Raw genomic sequence first — 24,679 nt, forward strand, 5'->3', positions numbered from 1 at the left:
TGCTTATACCATTGGCCATAAGAGTGAAGTGTTCATGAATTTCCCTCTTTGCTCATCTTTGCTCACCTCCTCTTTGCAGAATCTCTAGCTTCCTTCCAAGCAAACTCAGGTACCACTTTCTCCTTCCTTTGTCTTCCAATTATTAGCACACTCTCTCTCTTGAAATAACTTTGTATTCACTTAGTTTAGACTTTGTAATTACTTCTACAGGCACATGGGATAAACCTCCCCCTTCCATTAGAATTAAAGCTCTTCGAGGGCATGGATTTTCTTCTTTCTGGATTTTTTTTGGAGGGTGGGGTGGGTTTGTTATACTTAGAATCTTTCAGTTCCTTTTTATGTGTTGACCTCCCCCATTAGAGTGTAAGCTCCTTGAGGGCAGGAACTTTTTTTTTCTATTTGTATTTGTATTTCCAGAGCTCAGCACAGCACTATACGCAGAGTAAGTGCTGTAATAAATGCCTGTTGACTTTTTGACTAGCACCCAGCCCGCTGCCTGACACATAGTGGACTGCTGAATTTAAGCAGAGTCTGTCCTCTCTTGGTTATGCAAGCACGAGGGGAAGCAGAGGAGCTGATTTTTAGGGACAGCAAGGTCGGTTTCGGTGAGTCAGGTTGGGGGTTGCCACCCCATCTCTGATGCTAACACTGTGCCAATGATCTCTTCCTCTCTGTGGCAGGGTCCTTTTAATTAGGTCAGTGCCATGGGGACACTATTTTTTTTTTTGCAGCCATAGTTCAGGGACCACATTAAATACACCGAGCCTTCAAAGTGGCTTTTAATTTATTTTTTTTTTTAATGTATAACAGTTATGCCTGAGTTACAGGGAAACACCTACAGGCAGCAGGTAGGAAAGCAACCGGCAGCTTCTCTTACTAGTCTACTACTCCATATAGCTGAATAAATTATGGTGCGATTATATTTAAACACACACTCGCCCCAACACACTTTCTGTACGCCTCCTGCGCACACGTGCACACATGTACTCGCTCTCACATGTAGGGAAATGGTTATGTCTCAAACACAGAAGCAAATGAATTCGCAGATACTAGCAAGAAGGAATGTTCTCTATCACTAGCAGACATGGCCCAGGTAGGGGAGGTGGCTGTATTAGAAGCATTAAATACACAAATGTCTCTGAGCAGCGAGGTGCCGCTGTTTAAAGGAGGTGGCTAGAGTTCCCCTCCCCCTCAGTTTGGTCTTGGGTTGGCACCCCTAAAGGTGGGCAGAGAGCAGATATATCTGCTCCCTGGAATGTCCAAATGTGGGGGTAAGAGAGAGCATCATCTAGAAAGAGAAGGCCCAGAGAGTGTCCTTGAGTTGTAAAAACATGATACTTGGGATTCTTGGTGGCACAAGAGGCTTTCAAAGGTCAAAACATGTGGCCCATTTGGTCCTAAATGAGATTGGCTTCTGCCGCTGAAGTCAGACTGGGTGTCTGCCGTCCAGATCCTGTCCCAACCCCAGACCTCACCACTGAGCCCCAAACTGACCTCATTTCTTCTTCTGGGCAAATCTCTCCACATTTTTTTCTCTCTTGTCCCCCCTCTCTGAACCCACCTCTGTCTCCCCATTTCCTCCGGCCCCACAATGCTCCTTTGGTGAGGGAAGAGGAGAACATAGGAATAACAAATGGGCATTTTTTTTAAAGCAAGCAAACAGTGCCTGGTTCTCAGTTCTTCACACATGAATGTCTCTTTCTTTATGGTAGCAAGGAAGGAAAATCAGAGGAAGGAAACAGGATGAAGACAATATAATCCCAATGGATCCTGGACTGTATCTTTTCAAACACACAATATGCAGATCTCTACAGGTGGCCCCGTGGTACTAGAACGTCACTCACAGTGGGATGGGGTGGGGAGGGGGAGGGTTGTCTTTTCAGTATCAAAACCAAAACCAAAACAAAACAACAAAAAACTTCCTATAAACAAACAGCACATCACCAAGTTTCGAGCTAATGTACAATGAGTCTCAGAGGGTTAACCTCAGAGGAGGGGTAAATAGCTAGTTGTGATCAGACAGGGATAGTTTCTTATTTCTCTACGGACTCTATTTACAATGGTAGTTGGAGAGGGTGGCCTTTGGGGTTTTCCAAACCACCTGGAATGCATGCCTTCATAAGACTTCAATGAACCTGCTTGACAGCTCGCCTCAGATCTTTTGAGACCTCTTGCTTCTCATCCTCTCTGGTGAGAAGGCCGCCCGCTAATATGAGGGGCTGCTTTACATAAAAGGGATCCCCAATTCCTCTTCCCCCTTCCAAGCATACACACATATACAGGGCATGGTGAAAAACCAGATGGGAATCAAAAGGAAAGAGCCTATGGGGATATGTCTTTCGTCCCCATGAGAATAGATTTGGGGAGCTCTGAGGGAGTTGAGTTTGCTGAGAAATGGCTTATCTGGGATCTGGAGATGCTGTAGGTATTGGGCATTCTGATTTAAGGTTTGAGGAAGAGGTTTTGCGGGGAAGTGAATTGGTCCTGGTCATGGAATGTTATCTCTTGAAGGCTGGAGCTGGAGAAGCTTCAGGTTACCACATTTCTGAGAAAACACACAAATGAATGGGTCAGAAGTGGTCTCTGTAAACATAACCATGCCATCAGTAGAATACAACCTCCAGCTGAAGGAATGCTGTTCAGAAAATCTCTTTGAAGGCAAAGTTAGGCCAAAGGAAGGACCTTCTGGTTGTGACAATTATTAAATCCTGGAGTAGGTCACCAAGGAAAGATGTGGCATCTTCTTCTCCCCAGGGTTTGAAGGAAAAAGACATCACTGGGGATGTCAAGGGCTGGGTGTCTTCCAGGCCTAGAGTCTTGCTGTGATATCTGACCCTCAATGGAGTGATCTGTCTGACTGTATCCAGCCATCCTGGTGATGCTCCTAGCTCAGGCTCCAAGTCTGAAGTTAGGAAGCCAGTTCCTGTTCATCATGGTGGAAATACCCATAGGAGTACTCTTCCTATCTTTCCTCCAACTTCCCAGGAAGGCCTGGGGCCCATGTTTCAGCAGGATCTCTTGGTCTTATGGCCATTCTCCCTGGGAACTTCTTACTTAACAAGGAGGAAGAGAAAGGAGTCCAGAGAAGAGGTGCCCGGGAAGCTTCTCATCATCCTGATGGTTACCCAAGACTGAGACAAGACAACTTGAGCCCAGTCCTTCTGGGTGTTATGATGGGGCCTCCAGGCAGCTTGATAATGAAGATGACATGATGATAAAAATGATGACAGAATAATTTCTATGTCTATGGTGCTTTAGGATTTGCAAAGCACTTTCCTCACAACATCCCTGTGAGGTAGGTAGAACCAGTATTATTATCCCCATTTTGCAGATGGGGATCATAGGATCTGATTGAGAGCTGGAAGGGACCTTAGGGGTCATTCAGTCCAACCCTCTCCTTCTACAGATAAAGAAACTGAGCCCCAGAGCAGTTCAGTGTCTCTGAGCCTCAGTCTCAGAAAGGATGAGTGACTTGCTCCAGGTCACACAGCACAGAACAGCTGGAGCTCAGCTTTCTAAGTCCAAGTCTGCTATGCCACAGTGAAGATTATGATAGTAGAAAATGGTGAGTGGAAAAGATGAAAACTACAAATGGTAATGCAACTGGTGATGATGCCAGAAAGATCCAATGGAAGCCAGGAGCCTGAAACTTTCTCCCCAAAGGTTATAACTTTCAAAGGAACAGGGTCTGGGGAGAACTTTTAGAAGACCCTAGAAGGTAGGAGAAGGCCAACTTCTCCCTCGTTCTTGGAGGCCAGGAGAATCCTATGTCACTGATCCTAACCTTGCTTCAATCTAGGTCTGATGGTCTCAAACCACAGCTCTGGCTATGTTGAACCTGAGGAATGGACTCGAGGGGTGCACTGGGCAGAGATGCTCCTATGTTTGAATGGTGGACCTCTAGGCTCCCCACCTTCTTCATATTGGAAATTGCTGCTTCAGGGTTGGGTAGGGACTCCATCCTCTTCCCACTGAAATGCTGAGAGAAACCAAGGACCAGATTTCCTCAGGGAGTGGGCAGCCACCACTCATTCAACAAAGAGCCCAGGAAAGGAAAGGGCTTGGCATGGGTGCTGAGGAGTTAGTTTTTAAAATCCCTTTCATCGGGATCTTTAATCATGTCAGAGCCCCCATTCATGCCTGTTAAGCTGCCCCAGGAGGGCAAACTCCACAGGCAAGGCAACTCTTGACTGGCAAAAGGAGGGATCTTTATGGGCAAAAGTGGGGGCTTCTGCCAAAAATGGGATTGGTGAAGTCTGCTGAGGACCAGGGTTTCAGCTATAGGTGTGCCCTCAGCTAAGCCCACTGGATTCATGAGGCAGATTCAGGAGTGACAAAGATCTTAGGATTTTCTCATGTGCAATCTCTCTCCCTGCTTCCCTGCCCCACCCCCAGAAGAGGGAAGATGTCTAAAATCCCAAGTTCCCTTCTCGGCCTCCTGTATTTTGGTGGTCAATTAACCTTGAATGATCAGGTCAAGCTTGGCCTGAAGAAAGCAGGGTCCCCCTTTGCTGGAGGTGCTGAAGTGTTCTTTGTTCCTGATAAGGTCCCATAGAAATCAGCAAACCAGCTTTGGGAGGACAGAGCTGGGAACTCAGAGCTTCAAGCCAGAGCCCTTACCTTCTCACTTAGAGCTTCTGGGTACTCAAGTACCCGGTGACTTGAGTATAAGTCCTGCTCTCCTAAGTGCCTTTCAACTTCTGAATAGTCTCTGTATGTTAGAACTTGCCTCATCTGCCCCCGTGGGACTGAGTGCTAGTGATGCAAGCCCACTGAAGTTTCCAAAAGGTATTTCCTTTAGGCTCAAAGTCTCTCCTTGGCCTCCCTACCACCTGTCCCTGCATAGGGCATGCCCCAACATCCCATATTAGCCATAACCAGCCCAGGTCTCCTTCCTGAACTGGGCAGCTCCATACCATCAGCCCATCCTAACCTCTCTGCCAAGGTCCTATGGCTGGAAAGGTTAAAGGGTTTGGGTTTTGGTCATGCTCATCCACATAGGTCGTCAGCTTGGGAAACAGAGAACAGCATGTCCAGTTGAGTGCCCTCTCTCTTCATTCCCAAGGCCTTCCTGGTCAATTGGCATTATCTCTATGGCAGGGTGCCACCTAGGGGACAGTTAGCTTGTTACCCCCTTACTCTTCTGTGGGGGTCCAAAGGTTCATGGGAATTGGAGCTAGAAGAGGGTCTTAGAGGCCATCTGGTCTTGGTTCTTTACTTTCCAGATGATGAAACTGAGACCCAGAGAGTAGAACTAACTTGACCAAAGTCACATAGATCGTAAGTGGCAGTGTTGGGATTTGAACCCAGGGGCTCTGACTCCAAATCTAATGCTCTTTCCTTCACACTAAGAGCTCCAGGATCCTGTCCCTTTGGAACTGTCTTGCCTGCTGCACCCTCTGTGATGGGAAGCATTTATAAAGTCTGTACATTTGAAGTAAGGGAAGGGCCTTGAGTGAGAGAGAAATCTTACAGAAGTCATAATTCAGCTTGGGTTTTACCCATTGCTTAAAGCAAGGTTGAGTGTGGGAGCAGGGGATTAAATCAGTCCAGTAATCCAGCTGGGCTCAGGATTGGGATCGGGAGGCAGAAGGGGATGCTGGCAGAGGGACTGTAATTGTGTCCCCTCATAGTCTATGGTCATAGATTTTTGCCAGAGAGTGGTGGCATGGGAAGAGACTGGAGCTTACTGGTCCCACTTCCTCAGAGGATGCATCAGTGGGTCTAGGGGGATGGTCTGGGACTTGGGGTCAGAGAGGCACAGGGATGAGTGTAGGATAGGCTGGCAGGGCTAGCAGGGATGCAGGAGTCAAGGGCCTGGGTTAGGGGGCCCTAGGGCTTTAGTATGCTTGACCTGTTTCCACAGGCAGGAGCCCCAGCACAGCTGAGTGCTCGCCCAATTTCATCCGACGTTGTGTGGAAAGGCTCACGTTCTTTGCCAGATAGTCGACGGCACCTAAGAAGAAAAAGGGAGAGAGACACATTTAGCAACTGATATTCTAATCTTATATCTCTATCCTTCTATTCATCTAGTCTTCCATTTTCCAGTCTATCCAACCTCTCCCTCCATATCTCCATCTATCTATCTATTTCTCCATCCATCCATCCCTTTCTCCCTCCCTTCCTCCCTGCCTCCCTCCCTTTCTCCCTTTCTCCATCCATCCAGCAGTCCATCTGCCAATCTACCTATGGCACATAACAGATGTCATGTAATATTTGAAAGGCTAATACATGGATAAGGATTTAGACTTGCTCTGCTTGGCCTCTGGAGGCAAAACCCGGAATAATGGATAGAACTGGCAGAGAGGTAGATTAAGGCTTGATGTCAGGGAAAAGGTCCTAATAATAGAAACTGTCCAAAAGAGGAGTAGGCTACCTCAGGAGGCAGTAGTTCTTTTGCACTAGAGGCCTTGCAGTCAAGGTTGAGTAACTAACTGTTGAATATGGCATGGAGGAGATTCTGTATGATTCTGTACTCCAATCAACCATCTATCCATCCAAGCATTCAACCATCTGACCATCTGTCCATCCATCATTCAATCCATCTGTCTGTCCATCTGTTCATCCATCCATCTGTCCATTTATCCGTTTGTCAATCCATCCATCCATCCATCCATCCATCCATCCATCCATCCATCCATTCATCCATCTACTCCTACAGTCCTCTGTCCATCAAAAGCTTATTGAACCCATAATCCATGCTTAACACAGTGCTAAGCAAGATGGGGAATGCAAAAAAAACCCAAAGCCCAACAACCCATAATAGGGTCTGTGCCCTCAAGAACTTTACAGTTTGATAGAGGAGACAAGATACACCCACATGGAAAGTTAAATAATGATACAACAAACTCTTAAGGCAGACTATACAAAGGGGCAACTGGGAGATATAGAAATGCACAAGGAGAGATCTTTGTGGCTGGGGTGGTTGTGAGACCACTGGTGGAAAGAACTCTTCTGAGAAGGGCTTTGAAGGATGGGTGGGACTTGGATAGCTTTAGGGGAGGATGACAGGCACTCCAGAAACAGCGTACTATGTAAGTAAAAGTCCAGAGAAAGGGATGAGCATGGTGTTGTTGCTCTAGAGCCGTCTAGTTCAATCCCCACATTTTACAGATGAGAACTGGAGGTCAACAGAGGTTAAGTGATTTGCTCAAGGTCACACAGGTGACAGGAGTCAGCATTTGAATCCAGGTCTAGATTTACTATTCTTTGCATTGTACCAAGCTACCTCTCATCTTTTAAAATACCCAGATATTCATAGGAGATGGAAATCCAAAAAAGGAGTCATTAAACCCCGAGACTTTGAATGTCTACACACAAAGTATAGAGAATCGGTAACACTAACTATGAGTCCTGATGCAAGGAGGCAAGTTTGACTGCAGTCAGTCAATTAGAATTTATTAAGTGCCTACAGTATGCCAGGCACTATGCTTAGTGCTGGGGGTACAAAGACAGGCAAAAGACAATCCCCACTCTCAAGGAGTTCCCAGACTAAGTCTCATAGTTACAACACATTATGAGACCAGGGACTGGAATGTGGCTCTTGAAGGAGGATATACCTTACTCAAAGGTAAGAGGACAGGTAGGGGGTAGGGAGGAGGCAATGAGGTAGCATTACATGTTCAAAAAGTACACTATGTGAGGAAATCCAGGAATCAGAATGGTGAGGCATGTTGGGAAGCATTTATTTAAAGATCAAAGGGGTAACAAAGAAGAGTGGTTTTATCATTGGAGCCTACTATAGACTGTCAAGACAGAAAGAGAAAATAGATGAGGAGTTTGGGAAACAGATCACAAGCCTGGTACAGAGGCATGAAATGATAAAGATGAGTGACTTCTATGATCCAGACATCTGCTAAGCTTAGGCAAAAGTAGAACAGTGAACAACTTCTCAACTTGTCTTAATAATGATCATTTCATCCTTCCAAATGTGGAAGAACCAACAAGGAGAAATTCTATTCTTGATCTGATTCTCATCAAGAGGGAGAAACTGGTTGCTTAGATAGAAATGACAAGAACATTGGAGGTGAGTGATAACTCCCTGCTAGAATCTGTGATAGAGGAGAGAAAGGCTAGGCATAGTCAGACATGCACCCTAGATTTTGGGAAGAGAAGATTTCAAAGGGTTCAGCAGAAGGATAGCACGAACAGGTGGACCAAAATTTTATAGGGGGATGTTGGCTGAGGAGGCATGAGAAATTGTCATTGTCAAGATCTGATATTCTGAAGAAACAAAAAGGAAACAATTGTGATGAAGAAGAAAAAACCCCCAGCAACAATGTAGAGATAGATGTGGTTGCACATCTATCAACCAACATTAGATTTTAAAAAGAGATAGACATAAAAGCAAGTAACTGCTGATGAAAACAAAAGCACAACACTGTTCTATAAAATGGTATCAGGACAGCTAAAGGTCAGAATAAGCTTCAGCTGGAGAAGAGGGTTAAGGATGACAAAAAATGGTTTTATGAAAGCTATGTAGGGAAAGGCTCTGAATAGAGCACCAGCCTCCAAGCCAGGAAGATCTGGGTTCAAATCATGCCTTTGAAACATAAGGATTGTATGACCTTTAATAAGTCACTTGACTCTCAGTGCTCCAGGCATCTCTCTAAGACTAAAAGTTAGAGAGAAGGTACTGGCCTACATTGGGAGAGGGAGTTTTCTCATCTGAGAGATCTCCATACCAAACAAATCCCAATATAGAGAAAATTGTAGGATTAAAGAAGCGATAGACAATAGGGGCATCTAGGTGATGCAGTGGATAGAGCACCAGGTCTGCTGAGTTCAAATCCAGCCTCAGACACTTACTAGCTGTGTGACCCTAGGCAAGTCACTTCACCCTGTTTGCCTCAGTTTCCCCATCTGTGAAGTAAGCTGGAGAAGGAAATGGCAAACCACCCAGTATCTTTGCCAAGAAAACCCCAAATGAGCCCACAAAGAGTAAGATATGACTGAAACAATGAACAACAGCAAAGAGAATATGTGGGTTAACACAGGACTGAAGATAGGCAAAAAGGAAAGAGAATAGACCAGTAAGTTTGATTTTGATTCCTGGGAAAATTCAAGAAACTATTCTTTCTAAAAAGATGTTTAATGAATATTTAGCAATGGGAATAATAATCACAGAGAGCCAGCATGGTTTCATCCATAGCAGGTCACTCAAAAGTAACCTTATTTCCTTTTTGCCAGAGTTACTGGTAAATCAACGTTATGCTGTAGATATTTTAACAAAGTATTTGATTAAGCATTGTGTTATTGTTGGGGGAAAATGGATCAATGGGGGCTAAATGACAGTAGCTAAACTTGGACCTGGTTCAATGGCTGGGTTCAGAATACTCATTAATACTTCTGCTGAAACTAGGCATGGTGTCACCAGTGAAGTGCCCCAAGGATCTGTCCTTGCCCTGTGGTGTCCAATGGCTTGGATAAAGGCATAGATCACATGCTCTTCAAATTTGCATTTGTAACAAAGCTGGGAGGGAGAACTAATACAATGGCTAGGAGAATCAGATCCCCAAAGTTCTTAAGAGGCTAGAATTTGGGGTCGAACTGAACAGAACAAAATTTGATAGGCAGAAATAAAAAGCCCTGACTCTGGGTTCAAGATATTTATTGACAATTACAAGATGGAGGAGACATGACTAGACAGTAGTTTGTCTGAAAAAGGTCTGGGGATTTTAGAGGACTTCAAGGTCATTATGAGTCAATAGGTTAAAAAAAAATCTTGGGTGGCCCTGGGCTGTATTCAGAGAGGGATGGCTTCCAGGAGTCTCAGCTATACTTTGCCCTGGTCAAGTCACATATGGACCTATTATGGTCAGTTCTGGGCACCACGTTTTAGGAAGGACTTTGATAAGTCTGAGAGTGAGTGTCCTGAGGAAGACAAGTAGGATGATGCAAGGTCTTGAATTTATGCCATAGGAGGATTGATGGAAGTAACTGGGAAGGTGCAGGGTGGGGTCATGGAAGCTGTCTTAAAGAACTCAAAAACTGTCATATTCAAGAGGGATTTGATTTGTTCTTCTCATCAGAGGGCAGAACCAGGTTGAACCTACAGACAGGCACACTGAGGCGAGCTGTTAGAAAACTCTCCCTAACAATTAAGCTGCCCCCAAGTGGGATGCACTGCCTCAAGAGGTGGTGGGTTCCCCCTCCCTGAAGGGGGTCTTCAAGCAGAGGCCGGATGACCAAGTAGTCCGTATGTTGCAGAGAGATTCTTGGTCAGAACTAGATGCTCCCTGAGGTCACTTCCACCTCTGAGGTTCTGTGATTGTGATTCTGAGTTCAGTTTTGGACATGTTGAGTCTGAGCAAGGATCAGAGCTTTCTAGTAACCAGTTGGTCAAGATCATATGAAGGCCTGAGGGAAGGCACAGATGGAACTAAAGGAGAAACTACAATAACTCCTGCCCTCCCCTGTCTTCTCCACTAAGCCAATCCTTTGAGTCCTACTCAAGACGCTTGCTTGGGGAAACTTTCCCAGACTAAGCCGCTCCCTACCTGGCTTTCTTTCCTGCGCTCTAAATGTCCTCCACATTCCTCTCACATACCTACTTCTCCCTAATTCATACAGTACTTAGCACCATGTTCTGAACACAGTTGTGCCTAAGAAATACTATTTGGATGAGTGAATCTTTTCATACTCTCCTCTGCTTGTTTCATGGGGAACTCCCATAGAACAGGGACCCAGACTCTGACTGATTCTTCTCTTCCCTCCCAGGCAGCACCCTCTGGGTCCAGCTGAGGGCCCAGAGGAGCTGTTGGATTCATGCTGATTGAGCTGGAGTCACTTGGATGAACCTGACAACCAATAGACTTTTCCAAATCCTGGGCCAACTTGAAGGACAACTAATCCTGGACCCATGATGTGTCTCCCTCTTGACAGGGACGACAGGAGAGGGACAGGAAGGGCAGGACTGTGACATTCCTCATTAGGGGCCTCAGTCAAACCTTCTCTCTGTCTCGTTGTCTCTCAATGTGTCTCTCTCTCTGCCTCTCCCTCTTTCCCTGACTATAAACGCCTCAAATTAGATTAATCAGGAGTTGGCAGGAGATGCAGAGGGCCAGTGCCAGTGAGTAAACAAATCTGAGCCGTCACTGCCTCGTCAGCCTCCGGCCCCAAAGGAGGTCCCTTCTAGACACAAATTCTTATTAGACTTGTCATATCTATTAAAATTCTTTTCACACTTCTGCGTTCTATCAGCAGCACCATTAGCTCGGCCCTGGCCTTTGGGAACCGCCAGGACTATATTAATCTGGCATCCGCCCCCTTCCACCTTCCCCCCCCTCCACCCACTCACTCCCTAGGAACTGGAGGATGGAGGAATGAAGGGATGGATGGACAGATGGATGGACAGCTCATCTCTGTATGTGTCTGATAGAGAATGAGACAGCATTACAAGGAGCAACCTTAGCTAGAATTTTGCCCCAGCACATACAAGGGTTTGTGGACATATGTGAATTATAGAAGAGTGAGTATGTGTGTACAAAAAGACTTTAGTACACAAAATGTCAGAGCTGGGAGGGCCCTTAGAACACAGAATGTCAGAGCTGGAAGCACCCTTTGAAAACCACATCTGGCCTAAGCAGTTTGTTTTTTGGGGGAAAATGAAGTCTGGTTCAGAAGGTAACAGATTTTGGACTGAAACTTAAATTCCCAGCTTGCATTGGAGGTTGATATGAAGATTGGAGTGGGAATGATGGCAAAGGACTGAAGGAGGGCATTCCTGCCTCAGCCTTCCCGAAAATGTGTACCAGGGATAATATAGGGATCTTACAGGATTTGGGATTCTGAAAAAAAAAAGATGTCTCAACTGTTTTTCTAAGAGCCACTCTTCTGGAACTGGACTGTGCTTCAACTTGTGGCTGGGAAGGAGAATGACAGGATGTGAGACTTGGACTCACTTAGCTCATCGGGGACAGAGGAACTCCTAGAGGGATTGGGGGCCCCATTGAAATTGGAAAATCAGAGGAGGGAAGGTGCTAGAGCATAGTGGAAATAGCATTTACTGGAGATTGACAGTCATGTAAACAAATTCAACATTTAGAGACAAAGAAACTCAGACCATGGTCAGTATTAACTGACATATTAAAAGGACGTTGTTCCCTTTCTGTTAGCTATCAACAAACTGGGGACATGCAGATGTATGCCCCCTGAACGAAAAGTGTTAATTAAGCACTTGCTAATGACAAGGTATTGTGCTAAGGAAGTTACTTCAGATGTTTGTTAAGTATCTGTCAAAAAATAGATAATTTTTTTAATTAAAAAAAAAAAAGAAAAAATGCTGACCTCGAGGCTAAAGGGGGGTGGGGTAGATTTAGTTCCACCACTTAGCAGTGGTGTGACTTTGGGCAAGTCCCTTCTCTGGGAGTCTCAGTCTTGCCATCTGTAAAATGCATGGCTTGGACTGCAACAGTCTTTAACTTGCCTCCCAGCTCTGAAGTTCCCCGTTCTCAGCTAACTTTCAGCTTTACCATTCCACATTCTTTAGACCACAAGGCCTCTCACAGTTCTGACTTTCTGTGTTCCAAGGTTTCTCCCTGTTCTGACAGTCCTGCCCTAACGTCCTTCCCAGCTCAGACGTTCTGCGTTCCAAGATCCCATGCGTTCTAAGAGCTCTCAGAACTCTGACATCCTGAGTTCTAAGTCCCCTCCCCGCCCCCTCGCATTCTAAGGTCCCTCCCAGCTCCGTCGCTCTGGGTTATAAGGCGCCATATAACTCTGATATTATCTGTTCTAGGGGCCAGTCCAGCCCTGGTATTCCATAGTTCGAGGCCCAGGAATGGGGGGGCACTTAGAGCTTAAAGGGATTAGGTAGAAAGCACCCCCACCACCTCATTCCTGGCCACAAACCCGGAGTGGGAAAGACTGTCAAGAGATGGGATGAATACAATAGGGCCGAACTGAGGGGGGTGAGTGGGGCTCCCCTGGCCCACATTTCCCTAGGCGGTTTCTCTAAACCAAACAAACACTCCTTTCTCCCCTGCTCCCCATTCTCCCCAGCCCGCATCCTTTTCCCTTTTGATCTCCCTGGATCCTTTCTTCCTCTCTCTCTCACTCCAATAAGGGGGGAGGGGAGCTAATTTTATTTCCTACCCGGGCTTTATTTTTTGTGCCTCGGTCTGCGGTCACACACGGGGTGTGACTAACCTGGGCCGGGGGCGTCGGGGCCAGTCCTCGCTCTTGGAATTGGTTTCGGATCTTTATCATTAACATGTGTCCAGCTCCACACTCCACCCCACCCCCCCGGACCGGGAGCAAGGGGAAGGTCAGAGGGTCGCCGCCCCAGCTCCCTCGGAAAAAACACAGGAGCACAGGCATACCCCACCCCCACCCCCAGGAAAACCGGGGTCGAAAGCTGCTATTGATCCCCCCGGCAGCCGGTTCCCATTTAGCTAGAGAAATTAAGGACATTAAAAGAGCGTTGTGGGGTGTGTGTACGATTGGAGGGGTGGGGTGGGGGGGAGAGGTGCAGTCCCGGGTCATTGAGGACAAGTTAAGGAGGGGGCACAGGGGAAGGATACACCTTTAACCCCAGCGGGTCTCCCTGGGTTGCCACACGTCCTTCTGATTAGTTTGACACCAGCAGGTGAAGCTGCCTGGGCTGGGAAGGGTTGGGGAGGGGGCCGGGGCTCCGGGGAGAGGATAATCATTCCCATTGCTATAATGCTCTCGAGTTTACAGAGTACTTTCCTTTCCAATAAAACCCAGGAAATTGATTTTTTTTTCTTCCTGTTTTACAGAAAGTTCCCACTTTCCAGAAACTGGGGCTCGGAGGTAAAGTGAATGGTTCAGATCAGACCACATCAGTTTTACCGGATGAGAAAACTAAGGCCTGAGTAGGGAAAGCATTTGCTGCCCAAAGTCATGTGGTAAGTCAACAAGCCAGGTCTTAAATCCTGGTCTTCCACCCTACTATTCTTTACCCAAGGCTGCCCAACTGATAAAGAGCTGGGACTCAAGCCCAGCTCCTAGCATTTCAAGTCCAATGCTCTTCCCATCATGCCACAATGCTTTTCAGTTGAGACCTAAAGGAGGGAAGGGACTTGGCCAAGGTCACACAGCTAGGATTCATTGATTCCAAGTCCAAATTACTCACAGCAGACCCTATCCCCATTCTACTCTGGGCCTCTCCCATCTCCTAGTCGTTCCTGAAATGGGTTTGATGGGTAGGGTGCAGTGGAGTATACCTCAAGATCAGAGAAGATTCAGCCACAGAAACTCAAAAAACCCAGAGGACTGAGAGAAAAATGAGGGGAATGGGGTCAGATGGCTGGACTGTGAAGACAGATGGTGAAGACAAGGTCTCTAGTATAGTGTGGGGAGACCAGAGTGAAATTTATAAAAATCCTCTAAGATGTGTTCTGGAGGGCAAAGACCATGTATTGTTCTATCCCTCATTCTGCCCAGCATGGGGCCTTACACAGAGTAAATACTTAATAAATATTTTTTAAATGAGTGAATGGTTGACTAAACAAATGAATGATTGAGTGAATGAATGAATGTTTGGATGAGTGAATGAATAATAGTAGCAATTGGCCCTTTAAAGGGGTCCTAGGTTTAGGGAGATGGGGGGGTAGAATGCCAGGGCATGGTTGTACCCCACTTCTCCCACACCAAGTCAGGGATCCTGTAGGCAGAGAGGGGAAAGAGAAGTACTCACTCTGTCCATACTGGCCATACTGATAGCCAGCCACAGGGTCCACACTGTAGCCAGTGGTGCTGTAGGTGGGGGGGCAGTAGGACTGCGAAGTGGGGAGGCTGTCCACGGACTTGATAGAATCACTGCGCTGGCTGCAGCTGGCTGAGATGGAGTTGGCGGTGTCCAGACCCCCATGCAGTGGGGAGATGGAGAAGTCAGCCTGCGGCTGGGGGGGCACCCCACTTGGGTTGCTCAGGATACTCATTACCTGAAAGGGAAAGAAAGCTTGAGAATGAGTGGAGACATGAAGGGGGCCCATGAAACTTACTAATATCACAGGGAATCAGCTACAGGTCCCAGAGATCTGGTGTGATGCTTCCAAATACCCCATTTGGCAGAAGTCACCAGTCAGGGCATGAGAACTCAAATGGCCTCTGAGATATGCATAGATGTCTTCTGTCATTTTCTACTTCTATCCCTCCTTCTTGGAATGCCTTCCCCTCTCTCCTTTTCACTTATCCTAAGAATGATGGTGACTGTGGTAGGGGTCTTGAGGTCCTGGCTGGTGGTGATGATGGGAATAAGAGAACTGATATTTATATAGCTCATCAAGGTTTTCTAAGTGATTTATATGTGTGGGCTAATTTTTGTTTCCTAACAATGGCACCAGGGAGGTATTGTAGGTATTATTCTCATTTTACAGATGAGAAAATTGTGGCTTAGTGATTCAACCAGAGTCACCAAAGTTCCTAAGTATCAAAAGTTACATGTGGATCCCAGTCTTCCCGAATCCAAGTTCTACGTCCTATGCCATATTGACACTTATTTTTATGTTATTAGTAGTAATCATTTTTTATGCTGCTGATGGCCATAGTGACCGTGGTGATTGGGAAAGTGATTGTGGTAGTGGTGGAGACAGCAATGGTGATGGTGGTGGGGATGATGTTACTGATCTTAGAGACCGTGATGGTGACAGTAATGATGGTGAGGGTGATGGTGACGGTGGCTCTGGCGCTCACGGCAACGGTGGAGGCCAGCTGACAACAACTGTGGTGGTGATAGTGATGGTGCTCATGGTAACAGAAGGTGACTTGCTCACATGGGAGTTTTTGAGGTCTTCCCAATTGCAAGCCTAACATTCTATCCACTCAAACCAAGTTGCCTTTTTTGAATTGAGCGGTAGGGCCAAGGCACAGGGGGATTGTCCTTATTCTCTCTGGTTGACTCATCATAATCAGGCATATCTCTATGGGATAGTTGATGGGGTTAAAAGGAACGGGGGGGGCAGTGTGGAGTGATGGATAGAGTTCTAGACTGGGAGTCAGGAAGTCTGAATCTCATCTCTGATGCTTCCTAGCCATGTGACTCCAGGCAAGTTACTTAATGTCTCTGAGCCTAACAGAACCTAACTCTATGAAAACGAGGGGAATAATAGCTACAGTGCCTATTTCACAGGGATATTGTGAGGAAAATGCTTTGTGAATTTTAATGCATTGTGTAAATGTGAAATAACGTAGACAAAAGTGAGGAGGTAAGAATGAGTACAGGATATGTAGAACTATCAAACAGGAAACTCTACTGAGGGCTTACTGGAGTTAACAGCCCATGTCATAGGTAAGAGATTTCTCATAAGCTATGTGATCCTGGACAGTCAGCATGATCATACCTGGCATTTACATAGGGCTTTAAAATGTCAAATAATTCAACTTCTGTGGGCCTCAGTTTCCCCATCTGTAAAATGAAGAGGTTGGTCTACTCAAACCATTTGAATGAAGTAGGAGTCAACAATTCTGTTCCTTCTGGTGAGATGGATGACCATTTAACCTCTTTTAATTTTCTCCTTTTTTCTCCCCTTCAGTGACCTTGCTTTTGTTAAATGTATTACTTCTCGGTACATTAACAATGTTAACTCAAAATCAATATCCTCTCTCTACCACCCTGCTGTTACATTCTGAGGCCCTGTAGGTCTTACCATCTGCTCTGTCTCTGTGCCCTCCTGATCCCTGGGCACTGTCATCTGATCTATGGCTACAATAAAAAAAAAACCCCTGAGCCTTGCCCTTCATCCTGCTATAGAAACCTTACGGCTTCCAGACCTCTTCATCCATCCATTCTACTCTGAGTTGTTTCCTCCAATTAGGGTATGAGCTCCTTGAAGTCAGGGACTGTTTGCCTTTTTCTATTTACATACCCAGATCGTAGCATAGCCCTTGTCTTAAGTAAGCACTTAGTAAATGTATTTTTTTATTCATTCATCAGTGATTTCTAAAGTTATCTCCCAGCTCTGAAAATCAATATTCTAACATTCTATGTTCTATCCTCTCTTATAATTCTGACATTTAGTCTATGTTCAAAGGTCCCTTCTGGCTTTAATTGAGCTTAAATCCAATTCCTGACAAAATTCTAGAACTCATTACTGAAAGGATAGTTTGTTAGTATTTAGAAAGAGGAACAGTGATCGCTAAGAATTAGCATAGCTTCATGGAGAACAGATCATCCCAAAATAATTTCATTTCCCTTTTTGACATCTTCTGGACTGGTAGAATGGTATAATGCCATAGATGTGATGCCTGAATTTCAGCAAAGTGACTGGTAGTCTCCAGCATTCTTTCTGGAGTGAGGGAGAGATGTGAACCAGATACTCTTCATGTCTTCATTCTGCGCTGGTTGGATGACTGGACCTGAAGAATACTCACTAATGGGGCTGTGGTTAACTTGTACTATTCTTAGGTGTGTGTGTTATGTCCATCTGGGGGAATGGAAGCTCCTTGAAGGCAAAAACTGTGTTATTTAAAAAATCTTTTTATCTCCAGCACATAGCATGGCACCTGGCACACAGTAGGCACTTAATAAATGTTGGAAGTTAACTCAAATTAGCAGAGGGATTAGACTTACTCTGCTTAGCCCCAGAAGGAAGAACTACAAGGAAGAGGTAGAATTTGCAGGAAGGGGGAGTTAGGCTCTATGTTAGGATCAACTTCCTCATGATTAGAGCTGCCCAAAAGTTTCAGAATGAGCTACCCTGGGACGAAGTGGTTTCCCCTTTACTAAGTGTCTTCAAGGAGAGTCTAGGTAACTACTTTAGGGGTAGAGATTATAGAAAGGATTCCTATTCAGGTTGGGCAGATGACCTCTGGGTACCTTTCCACTCTGGTAGTCTATGATTCTATGGGCTTAAGGATCCTCCCAGCTTTGGGTTCTAGGTTCTAAGGCCCCTCCCTGCTCTGACATTCTGTGTTCTCAGGCTCTTCCCAACTCCATCATTCTATGTCCCATTCTTCTGTTCTAAGGTCATCTGTGTGAAAATCACACACCTCTTCCAGCTATATCCTGACCTTTGTGATAGGAAACAGGCAAGGAAGAGTAACCTGACTGGTTGATCCAACCTGAATCTCAAATACCAGAGAGAGGTGGGTCAGAGAGGAGGAAAGCAGCCATGCCCGCCATTCTTGGCTTTGCCCCTCTCCTCCAGCCCCAGGAAGCCAGTACCTACTCAGTATCTTCTTTTCTCTAAAGTCAGGAAAAGGTCTCTCCTAGGTCTGGGGTCTAAGAATGCAGTGAGCAAACTTTTGAACTTAAGGAAGTCAAGGTCTGATGTGATAATCCCCCCCTCTTAAGAATGCAAAGTCCTCTAGCAGGGCGGTTCTCTTCCTCCCTCCCCTTCTTCCTTTTTTTTTTTTTGGTGACCTTGCTTTTGTCTAATGTATTACTTCTTGGTACATTACCGATGCTAACTCAAAATCAATATCCTTTCCACATCTGTAAGATTTTATCTGAAGGCAAATCTCCAGGCTGCCCATCATAATGATTGACAGCCATCCCTTCCCCTCCTTCGCTCATTCATTGCCCCCCCCCAACCCCAACCTCCTCTGCTCCAAATCAGTCCCAGCTTCATCGTCAGAGTAAATCAATGAGTGCCCTCGTTTCCGCCAGTGAGAAACTTGTTTGTTAGTGGGGAATGGGGACTGGGGGTGGGGAAGGAAGGGGCCGAGTGTGTCATGGGTCTGTAATAACAGAGAAGGTGCTTTCAGAGCTAAATCTAACCTTTCCTCCTTTCTCTCCCAGAATCACTGCTTTTTAGAGTTGCAAGGGACGTTAGAGATCTCCTAGGCTAATCTCTTCATTTTACAGTAGGGGAAACTGAGGCCCAGAGAAGGGGAAATAAGGTCATAGAACTAGGAAGCAGCAGAAGGGGAGACTCAAACCCACAACTTTGGACCCCAACTCTGATACTCCTTTCACCACGCTGCACTGGCTCCCACCCCCAGCCCCCACCTCCAGATCCCATTTCCATCTCCTCATCCCCCCTTCTTTTTCCTCCCCCCTCCCTTCTCCGGTCGTTCCATCACTCTCCCATACTTTAAAAGAAGGAGACGGAGAAAATGTAATTAATTCCCTCCGTCTCTGAGCTGGCCCTCAGGGCCTGTGGCCGAGGTGCCTGAGCTGGGGAGATCTGCACCCTCTGTGATAACCGAGTGGAGCTTTGGGAGCTCGCCTCCCAATTAGGTGGGGCCATCTCTACCATCAGGGCTCCATGGCAGGGTTTACTGGAGGGAGGGTATCGGGGATACTGGGGCGGACTGGGGGGGTGGGTGGGCGATGTAGCTGGGGGAGGGGGCAAGGCCACTTTAAGCACTGCAGGGATCGTGATTAACGGGACTGCTTCAAGCTGGAGTGGGGAATGGGGGGGTGTGTATATGAGGCTGTGGGGAGGGGTGGAGTAGGGGAGAGCAGTGTGATTTGTGGGAAGGAAGCTCTGACCCCAGCCTTCCTGAAGGAAAGGAATAGAGACAGGCAGAGCGCACTAGGGTGGGAATCAGAGAACCTGAGTTTGAATCCTGACTTCACCACTTAGCCTGGGACAAGACAATCTGTCTGGGGCTCAGTTTCCTCGTCTGTTAGATGAGGGGAGGGTAGTGAATCATATTTGTCAGCCAACCCATGAACAAGCCCTTATTAAGCACCTACTCAGTGCCAGGCATTGTTCTAGGTGCAGAGACTACGAACTAAAAGTGAAACAGACCTGGCCCTCAAGGAAATTCTATTCTATGGGGGAGGCAAGAGAGCAGTATACAAAAAGCACGCTAGGGGGAGCCATAGTGCATAGAGCCCTGGAGTGTCTTCCTGAGTTCAAATCCAGCTTCAGAGGCGTACTAACTGTGTGACTCTGGGCAAGTCACTGAACCCTATTTGCCTCAGTCTCCTCAATTGTAAAATGAGCTAGAGAAGGAAATGGCAAGCCATTCCAGTGTCTCTGCCAAGAAAACCCCAAATGGGGTCAGTAAGAGTCAGACACGACTGAAAAATAACTGAAGGACAACAATACAAAATGCATACAACACAAGAAGCTTAGGGGAACCAGAAAGGGCTTCCTGCAGAAGGTAGTGACTGAGCTGAGTCTTGAAGAAAATTAAGGATTATAAGAAGTAGAGGGAAGAAGCAGTGCATACCAGGCATGAGTGACAGCCAGGCTAAAGGCATGGCGAAGGGAAAAGAAGTATCATGCGTGACACATGACATGTCATGAGGAATAGTAAGAAGGCTTATAGAGTGTTTGAAGGGGAGTAATTTGTAATAATGGAAGGTTAGAGTCAGGTGTAAATGCCAAACAGAGGAATTTATATTTAAGTCTATGGCACAGGGAATACTGAAATTTCTTGAGTAGGGGAGTGATGCTGTCAGAATTGTGCTTTAGGAAGATCATTTTGGCAGCTATAAAAGAGGATGGGGAGAGAGGAGAGAGACAAAGGGGGATACTGCTGCTGCAATCCAGGTGAGGTGTGATAAGGGCTTGACCTACAAGCATCTGGGTGAATTGAGAGAAGGGAACAAATACTACAAATTTCACGGAGGCAAAAAGGAAAGGATTTCGTAACTGATTGGATGGGGTGAGTGAGAGAGGAGTTGAGAATCGTATTGGGGGACTGGAAGGATGGTGGTACCCTCCACAGTAATAGAGAAGTTAAGAAGAAAAGTGGATTTGGGGGGAAAGAGAATGAGTTCTGTTTGGACATAAGTTTGAGATGCCTGTAGGCCATCCAGTTAGGAATGTCCAATGGCAGTTGGTTGTGTAGGACTGGAGAGAGAGTAGGGCTGGATATATAAATCTGGGAATTATCTGCATATGTAATAATTATGGGACTTGATGAGGTCATTGAGTGAAAGAGAATAAAGAGAGAAGAACACCCAGGAAAGAGTCTTGGGGGACATCCAGGAATTTGCTAGAACCACCTGGAACAGTCTCCCAAGATCTGATTGTTAAATTTTCAATGAGAACATTTACTATTCAGAAATCAGCAAATGCTACAAATCAGGACTCGATTTACTGTTTTGTTGATTGTCTAGACTTAAGAAAGTGACAGAGAAAATGTTAATAATGAAGGTTAAACTTCAAAATGTGTCACGCTACAGTCTTTTTTTTTTTTCCTGGCGAGCTGGTTGTTGAACATTTACCAGCATATTCCCAGCGACACTCACACATCATGTCCATATATCATGTCCCCTAAAGATGTTATTAGAGAACATGATATAGATGATGATGCAGCAAAGGGGATTGAGAAGGTACTATCAGACACATAGGCAGAGAACGGAGAGACCAAGGGAGTGTCACGAAAACCTAGAAATGAGGAAGTATCTAGGAGAGAGGGTGATCAAATGTAGCAGAGAAGCCAAGAATGGAGAGGCCACCTGATCTGGCAATTCAGAGACCCCTCGTAACTTTGGAAGAAACAGTTTCATTTGAATGATGAAAGGCTGGACTGCAAAGAGATGAAAGTGAGAAGAGGCAATGAAGGCAATGACTGTAGATAGCTTCTTCTACTAGTTTGGCTAAGAAAGGAAAAAGAGGTTGGGGATGATAGCTTGATTCTATGGTCATATCTCATGATCCAAGATCATATGATTCTACGTAACGTCGATGGGAAATATCTTTGAGTTTTAGAAGAAGGAGGCTTTGAGATGTTTAGGGGCAGTTAGGTGGCACAGTATAGAGTACCAGGCCTGGAGTCAGGAACCTGAGTTCAAATCCAGCCTCAGACACTTATTAACTGTGTGACCCTGGGCAAGTCACTTAACCTCTGCCTGTTTCTTCATCTGTAAAATGGGAATAGTAATAATAGAACCTACCTCCCAGGGTTGTTGTAAGGATGAAATGAGATAATATCTGTGAAGCACTTAGTACAGTGACTGCACATAGTAGGTGCTATATAAAAGTGCCAGTTATTATTATTTAGTCCACTACTTCTCAAACTTTTCCATGGTGATAGAACCATTTAGTTCAAACAAAACTTTGGCATAACCTTGTAGTAAAACCTCCTAACATTATTATTTTTAATGCCTATTAACAAACAACATTCTGTTCATTTAAAAAACCAAACAAACCAACCTGTAGTCTTTCACTATTCCTCCCAGAACACTTTGATAACTACTGATCTCATCTAACTCAGAGACAGGGCGCAAACACACAGGAAGCTAGTGGCACCTTCTGAAGCTAGGTACCCCCAAACAGTCACTATGACTAACGTTTGCATGGGACTTAAAGGTTTGCAAAACACACACACATATGTATATGTATATACCCCAGGAGGTAGGTTGTATTACTATCCTCATTTTACAGATGAGGAAACTGAAGCAAATGATATGCCCAGGGTCACACAGCTAGTGGCTGAGGTGGGATTTGAGCTCTCATATTAGTCTTCCTTCCATGGCAGCATGTTGCCCCCTTTCTTAAGCGACTTTGGGCTCTTCTGTGGCTCTGATGTGGGGGGACCCATGATTTCTCAAGTTAATTTATTCTGCTTTTTGGTAGTGCAATGGCTACAGCACTGGATTTAGAGTCAGGGGAACCTGAGTTCAAATCTTGCCTCAGACACTTACTAGCTGTGTAACCCTGGACAAGTCACTTCATCCTGTTTGCCTCAGTTTCCTCATCTGTAAAATGAGTTAGAGAAGGAAGTGGAAAACCACTCCAGGATCTTTGCCAAGAAACCCCAAATGAGGTTACAGAGAGTTGGACACTACTGAAATGACTCAACAAAAAAATTATGCAGAAGTTTGTCCTGACATCAAGCCTCTATTTGCCTCTTTGTCACTTCTACCCTTCCTTGTGGTCCTATTGCTTGGACTAAGCTGAACAAGCTGAATTCCTCTTTCACCTGAGAAGATTGCACATCTGCTTTAGTGTCTAGGCTAAAGGTCCCTACATGGCCTTTCCTTATCCTGGTTGCTCATAAAGTTTGGAAACCATGTTGAGGACCAGGTGTCTGAGTTTTCCCTGGCTCTGCTAATGTCCTCAGTTTCCTAACTTGCAAAGTGTCTCTCTTCCCTTTCCCCACAAAGGTTGTTGGTGAGAATCTGTGTCCTTTGATGCAGCATGGATGGAACTCAGGGCAGTTCCATTCACATGTTGCTGGGGAAGGGGCTTTGCCGGAAGTGAGGTCTGCTTCCCTCCCCAGAGAGGTGGGGGCTAGAGGAGGAGTGGAGGGAGCAGGGAGGGTACCCACGTCCAAGTTAGACTCTTTATGGCTGAGCCCCTGCTAATGAAATGCTGCCCCCTAAACACAGAAGACCTGGGTTCCTTTGCCTTCCTTTTTTACTTATAATCTCAAGGTACAGGAGATCTGCCTTCAACCTGGCTTTGTTGCTTACTAGCTGTATGTCCCTGGGCAAGTCATTTCCCTTCCCTGACCTTCAGTTTCCTGATGTATTAAAAAGAGATATTAATATTCGCATTACTGACTTCACGAGGCTACTGTGAAGATTTAACGAGAGCCTGAAGGTAAAGCACTTTGGAACCCTTTTCAGTGCCAAATAAATGTCTATAAGGACCAATATCTTTACTTCCTACTTCCTCCTAGGGCTGTGGTGAAGAAGGTACTTTGTTAACATGATCATGCTAGAGAATTGGGAGCTGTTATCACATGTGTCTCGGGTTTTATTCCCATAGAGGGGGTCATAGAGGTCGTCCAGTTCCTCTCCTAACTCTCCCTCTCCTTTATAACCATGAAGAGCTATGTTCTATGTACACACACATCCAAACGCATATCATTATCTCAGTCTCATCTTTTTAGGGCTCAGGTATAAACGGCACCAGGACATGTTGCTGTCTCGTGTTCCTTTTTATGTTAAATATTCTGTGTACCTTATGGCACAGGTGGATGAAATGACTATGTTTGTGGTATTAGGACATAAGCTTAATCAAGCAATAAGCATTTATTAAGGGCCAACTATTTTTCAGGTGCTGTGTACTAGGTGCTGGAGGTAAAAATCAAAAGAATGAAACAAGCTTTATTCTGGAGGAACTTGACACAGTACTCCTCCTCCTCCTCCTCCTCCTCCTCCTCCTATATATTATGGTAGATTGTAAGTTCCTTGAGGATAGGGATCAACTGATTTTGCCTTTGTGCCATCAGTGCTTAAGAAAGTGCCTACACACAGACACTTTAAAGCTTTGTTGGATCATCATCATCATCATCATCATCATCATCATCATCGTTATCATCATTGTCATTATTATCAGCAGCAATTAGCCCGTTTTATTCCAATGGGCTCATACATAGTAGATGCTTGACAATCATGTACTGAATCTGGCAGGATATCTGGGGTTGCTACAGTTCAAAGATTCTCAGGCTTTATTGTCTGAATCTTTCTGGAGCTCTGGGTTTACAGACCGACTGCCGGGCTCTGTTCCCACCATGATATAAAGATGAGACCTCCCCCTCCTCCAGCAAGGAGATGAAGTGGAGAATAACACGGAAGGCCAGAGAAGCATGTGGAAAATGGAAAGTTCTCTGTCACAAACAGTTTGGGTTGTAACAACACGAACATGTCTTTATTAAGGGTCTATTGTGTGCCAGGCACTGGGGACATAAATAGACAAAATAGAAATATGAAAGGCCAAAAGCTCTCTACTGAAGACCATATTGTAAGAAACAATATGGCTTTCAGGGCAGTGGGGGCTGGGGGTGATGAGGCAGAGTTAGGTGAGAATCTAGGTCGGACCTTAGAAAGGCCAGCCTGCCTGCCTGCCTTCCTTCCTTC

The 24,679-nt window shown here is 45.6% G+C and overlaps 1 protein-coding gene across 2 annotated transcripts in view; it reads right to left on the minus strand.

Moving 5' to 3' along the window:
* Nucleotides 1–789: 789 nt before the first annotated feature.
* The window catches only part of PAX7 (paired box 7), a 162,374-nt gene continuing 138,484 nt past the window's right edge, over nt 790–24,679 (minus strand). For both annotated transcript variants that reach the window (XM_020973165.2, XM_020973164.2), the window contains exons 8-9: nt 14,663–14,909; nt 790–5,956 (exon numbers count right to left, since the gene is read on the minus strand). In XM_020973165.2, coding sequence (XP_020828824.1) covers nt 5,841–5,956; nt 14,663–14,909 — 363 coding nt within the window. In that variant the 3' untranslated portion in view covers nt 790–5,840. The remainder of the gene's footprint in view (nt 5,957–14,662; nt 14,910–24,679) is intronic.

This window comes from Phascolarctos cinereus, unplaced genomic scaffold, assembly GCF_003287225.1.
Source record: "Phascolarctos cinereus isolate Bilbo 61053 unplaced genomic scaffold, phaCin_HiC Scaffold_726;HRSCAF=1367, whole genome shotgun sequence".
NCBI lineage: Eukaryota > Metazoa > Chordata > Mammalia > Diprotodontia > Phascolarctidae > Phascolarctos > Phascolarctos cinereus.